The 5,480-nt window shown below is 43.2% G+C and overlaps 1 protein-coding gene across 1 annotated transcript; it reads right to left on the bottom strand.

The window, feature by feature from the left end:
- Positions 1-267: 267 nt before the first annotated feature.
- On the bottom strand, positions 268-942 carry LOC113346231. Its single transcript, XM_026589794.1, has one exon. The coding sequence runs from the start codon at positions 940-942 to the stop codon at positions 268-270; it is 675 nt and encodes a 224-aa protein (XP_026445579.1).
- Positions 943-5,480: the final 4,538 nt, after the last annotated feature.

The following is a 5,480-nucleotide window of genomic DNA, read 5'->3' as shown; positions in this document are numbered from 1 at the left end:
GGTCAATCAGGCGCCTTTGGCTGTCCTGAGACCTTTTGTAAAGTTTGTCAGTCAATCAGGCGCCTTTGGCTGCCCTGGGACCTTTTGTAGAATTTTTCAGTCGATCAGGCGCCTTTGGATGTCCTGGGACCTTTTGTAAAGTTTGTCAGTCAATCAGGCGCCCTTGGATGTCCTGAGACCTTTTGTATAATTTCAGTTAATCGAAAGCATGTTGTTGTTTGTTATAACTTACTTTATTTATCGAGGAGGGCGTTTACATGGCATGACTTATGCGTAAAATTTCTTCAACCATTTGCCATTGATGGGCGTCTTAACTTTGGTTTCGTTCGTGCGTCGAAGCTTGTAGTATCCGCTTTCTGCCGCCTTTCTTATTGTAAAAGGGCCTTCCCAATTTGTCGTGAATTTTCCAGCGCTGACATTCCTTTGTACGTGCGGGGCGACTTTCAAGACTAGTTCACCGACCTTGAATGTCCTCTCTTTTACGCTCTGGTTGTAGTAGTTAGTTGCGCACTTTCTGTAAGCTTCCGCGAACCTTTCTGCCCGCGTTCTTCTTTCCTCTATTGTGTCTAAATGGGCAAAACGGCTCACTTCATCTGGTGTGGTATGGCTAGCCATTGCTACTCTCGCGGATGGGATTGTTATCTCTGCAGGTAGAATTGCGTCTTCTCCGTAGACCAGCGAATAGGGGGATGCGTCGGTGGAACTTATTTTAGAGATTCTATATGCCCAAAGTGCCAACGACAGCTGTTCGTGCCATTCCCTATGGTGGTCATGTACTAGCCTACTGAGGATGCGGATAAGTGTTTTGTTCGTCGCCTCCGCCTGCCCATTTCCTTTGGGGTAATAAGGGGTAGACGTGTGAAGTCTTACATTGTATTGGCGGAGTAGATCGATCACATCCTTGTTCACAAATGAGTTTGCATTATCTGCCCTGATTATCATAGCTGCACCGAATCTGCAAATGATGTGCTCTTTGATGAACGCGGTTATTGTAGCTCCAGCGTAGTCTTTGAGGGGTATAGTCTCAACTCATTTTTACGTGTATTCAGTGGCGGTGATTATGTACTTGTGTCGTCTCGAGTATGTTGGTTTAATCGGACCTATGAGATCGAGCCCCCAACTATGAAATGGCCACGGCGTTACTATGCTATGCAATAGTGCGTGAGGCGCCTGGGTTAAATTCCCATGTTTCTGGCACTCCAGGCATCTTCGAGCGTGTTCCGCGGTGTCGCTTTCCATGGTAGGCCAGTAAAATCATCCTTCATAAAATTTTAGGAACAACTTTCACATCCCTTGGTGTTCTGCATCGTGAGATCGGGTCATGACTTCTATTGCTTCTTGATTCGACAGGCATCGCAACGCGGGGTTACCATAGATTTTCCGGTACAGCACGCCTTCATGGATGAAGAAACGCGACGCCTTCCTCTGTATTTTTAGAGCCGTTTGTCTGTCGCTAGGAAGCTTCCAGTGCTAGATGAAATCAATGTAAGGTTGTCTACAGTCTACTTCCTCGACCATGCAGACTTCCGCAGGTTGTGGCGGTGCTTGACAATCATCACAACTATCCTGGAGTGCTGCTTCTTGGGCTGACATGCTTGGCAAATATAGGCCAATCCTATGAAGCTTTCTGTATAAGTGGACAACGTCGGTCTGTCCACAAGTCTCCGCATGTAATCCTTGCAGCAACTTCTCTGCTTCCCTTTTATTTATGCATCTCGCAAGGGATCCTCCGGCCGCCCGGTAGTACAACACGCCTTGAATCATCACAAATTGTTTTAGGGATTGGATGAGAATCATCCTCTCTTTATTTATCCGCGTCAAATTATCGATGTATACTTTTATCCAATCGTCCGCCTCCTCGAAGGACAAGTCTTCCTTCCACGTACTAGGTAACCCTCTTCTCCGTATTTGTGACCGTCCCCTCTTCTCCATATTTTAAATGTACCTTACTTGCAAGGGTTGCCAGGGCATCCGCGTGTTTGTTTCCGCGTGTTTGTTTCCGCCCCTGCCGGTATGGTCTAAAGTGGATCCCGTTTGACTCATTAGTCTTTGGGCCTCCACTCGGTAGGGTGCCAGGTGTGGTTATTTGACGCAAAAGTCGTCGTTCACTTGATTTGTAACAAGCCGAGAATCTCCTTTGACTTCCACACTTCCGAGGTTGAGCTCTTTTGCCATGTGGAGTCCTAGAATTATGGCTTCGTACTCTCTACATTATTACTGCATGGGAAGTCCAACTTGAATGAATATGATAATAGTTCTCCATGTGGGGCTTCGAAGACCACTCCCGCTCCTCCGACAGATCCGTAGGAAGACCCATCAAAGAACATGGCCCAAGGTTTGTCAGCGTCTGCATCCGCGACTTCTCCGGGTATATACTCGTGTACTTCATCGTCTCCCGCTCCTGGGAACATAGCCATAAGTCATCTATTGCTTATCCTCTTACGGAGTTTGGCCGCTGGTATTTGAGATCGAATTATGATAATTGAAGCAGTCATCGGGCGGTTCACCCTGTAAGGACCGGCTTTGAATCTAAGAATGCTATCAGGTTTGCTGCTGCCACCACAATGGTTTCGTGTGTTAAGAGATAGGGGCGCAGTTTTTGGGTCGCGTATATGAAGGTTAAGCACACTTGCTCTACACGCGGATATCTCAGTTCCGCATCGCGTAAGACCCGACTCACGTAATAGATGGGTGATAGTTCAGTCTCCCCCATGTCTTGCGCGAGAAATGCACCGATCTCCGAGCAGGTAAACGTTGTGTAAAGGTAAAGAGGGACCCCGCGTATAGGAGGTCTAAGGATCTTGGGGCTAACAAGACATTGCTTCAACTTTTCGAATGCCTTGCATTGCGTTTCTCCCCACTCGAAGGGTACACCTTTTTTCAGCAACGGAAGGAATGCAGTCATCAGTTGTGCTAAACCAGGTACGAAGCGGCGTATGTATGATATTCGTCCTATAAAAGCTTGCTGCTCTCTGGTGTTTGCTGGTGGTGTCATTGTTGCAATTGCTTCAATCTTGCTTGGATCCCCTTGAATTCCTTCGCTTGTCATTACAAAGCCCAAGAATTTCCCGGATGTGACCCCAAAAGCGCACTTGAGAGGGTTCATCTTGAGTTTGAACTTTCTGCACCTTTCGAAGGTCGTCGTTAGGTGAGATATGTGGTCCTCCGCCTCTTGTGTCTTGACTACGATGTCATCAACGTATACTTCTATTATTTGATGCAACAGATCCTGAAATATGGAAGTCATGGCGCGTTGGCCATCTTCATGAGTTTTTCAGCTCTCGCTCCCTTCGTACATGCTCTTCTAATTCTTTTTGTATCTCCTCGAGGGAGGGCTGAGTGGGTGATGCTTCCTTGCTCCCGTGATGTTTATATCCTTTGCGCGGAGCACTTGATTTCTTCGCTTGCGTAATTGGGTATGTCACTATACCAACTCTCTCTTCTTCTGGGTTAAGCATGGATGCACTCGGGTTTCTGGCTGCGCCTGAGTTAGCGCCTTTTGTATGGGTCATTATGAACTAGGCACGAGCCACCGGGTGTGGTCGCCAAATGTTAGTACCCAAATTTCGGTTTAGGTCATAACCGTCCTAGCTATTACACATGACCTCACAATACCTAATAATAGTAAGAGAGAGAGTTGCCTTTCCATTGTACCTTGTCCTTCCTTATATAGGCTTTTCTAAAAACCCATCTTTTCATGACGCCACATGTCCTAAACCTTCTCAATTACCACTAATGTCATTTCTTAACATAACATCTTCCTTCTTTGTTAATTCCTCAGTTGTCCTTCCACCCTTTATGGGTATCTTTTATGTGGGCTTGTGTTTAGCCCCCAAGTCCTTATTTCTTGACCCAAGTTTATCCCTACTCTTTTGGGGCATCCCCAACCCACTAAGGGGCGTTATTTTCATGTATCAACAGTCTCTTCTTAAGTTTTGGTCACTTTCTTGAAGTTCTTGGAGTGATTAATCAATACTTGTGGATATTGGTCCAATCCTTGTTGATGTTGCGTCATCACTCGGATCAATTGGTCAAGCCACTCTTCAAAAATTGCACTTTCACTCACCACCGTATTTCCATACCAGGTCTCCCCCTTTTGAATAGGTGAATGATCATAAAAATAATCAGGAGTTTGGTTGGATATATTGTAGTAAGATCCAGTTGGCGTATTGTTCTCCATGCTTGGTTATTCAGTGACTGGTGCTAGCGTGGACATACTAGTCTTTAACTGAAGAATTAACTGATCAAACATCTGCAAATAATTAGAAGATAAACGATTAGAAGTATAAATATCCTCCCGTCCTTGTGATTATTCCCTTACATACCCGTCATAAGGTTGTTGATATGTATGAGAATATCCAAAAGATTTTGTAGGATATTGATCATAACCAAAAGATTTGTTTTGATTATACCCATAGGATGGTTGGTAGTTGTCATACGAATTAGGTTGAAAACCATATTGTTTACCACTGTATGTGTAATCTTGTGCTCCGTACATGTTATTTTCGTAAGGAAACATGACGACTCGCAAGAGTAGAAGAGATAATAAAACAAAAATCTAAAAACGAAAATAAAAACAAGCTAAAAAAATAAAGAATCAATTAGCAACTGCTCCCCGGCAGCGGCAACAAAATTTGATGGGCTGTCGTAGGCTCAAAAAATTAACATAGATATTTCCCACTAATTAACTAGTAATATAACGGTAGTAAGAGATCGTTCCCACAGAGAGCTGTATAATTGGTAGGTTATTTAAATCAGCAAAATAAAGTAAATAACAAAGAGGGGTTGGTTTTAAGATAAATAAAAAGACAATAAGAAGAAAGGGATGATTAAGGAATCCTTCGCCGTTACCAAGCGTTAAGTGGATTAGAACACTTATCTATATTTTTTTACAATCACTCATCACCAATCGTAGAATAACAACTAGATCAGTGTTATCCTCAAAACTCCTTCCATCACTGGATACGGAATTTCTCGACTACCATATTTTATCCAACCGAACAACCAAATAGTAGATCACTCAAGGTGTAATCCAATCGAACACTTTAAGCTTTGTGAATTTAGGTTGATCCCAATAGTTGAAATCTTATATCAAGGTCCACTTGTTGATGTTATATTCACTTACAATAGCTCTACAGAATCCCTCTGCCAGGTCTCGCAATTCTTCTTGTGTAGATAGTTAATCGACGATTACTTATCTCATAACTTCTACTATCAATAGAACAATCAATAGACTAATCTAGTATGCATCCAAATCAATATAAGAATCACTCATAAACTCTAGATATCGTAAATACAAATGATGTTGATAAAAACTCTCAGTAGATTTGTATTAATAATAAAGCTTCACGGTTAGAACATTGAATTCATCCTTAATCAACAAAGGATTTAGCTACTCATATTACAAAGAAGACGAAGAATGGTGGTTTCCTCATAAAGGGGTAAACCCTAGGTTTTTGATGTCGAATAAACCCTAGCCT

The sequence above is a fragment of the Papaver somniferum genome, unplaced genomic scaffold, assembly GCF_003573695.1.
Source record: "Papaver somniferum cultivar HN1 unplaced genomic scaffold, ASM357369v1 unplaced-scaffold_99, whole genome shotgun sequence".
Taxonomy (NCBI): domain Eukaryota; kingdom Viridiplantae; phylum Streptophyta; class Magnoliopsida; order Ranunculales; family Papaveraceae; genus Papaver; species Papaver somniferum.
This window is presented reverse-complemented; position numbering and strand designations above follow the sequence as displayed.

Excerpts from the sequence above, each read along its gene's own strand:
- LOC113346231 (XM_026589794.1), bottom strand. The coding sequence starts at position 942 with ATGATAATCAGGGCAGATAATGCAAACTCATTTGTGAACAAGGATGTG.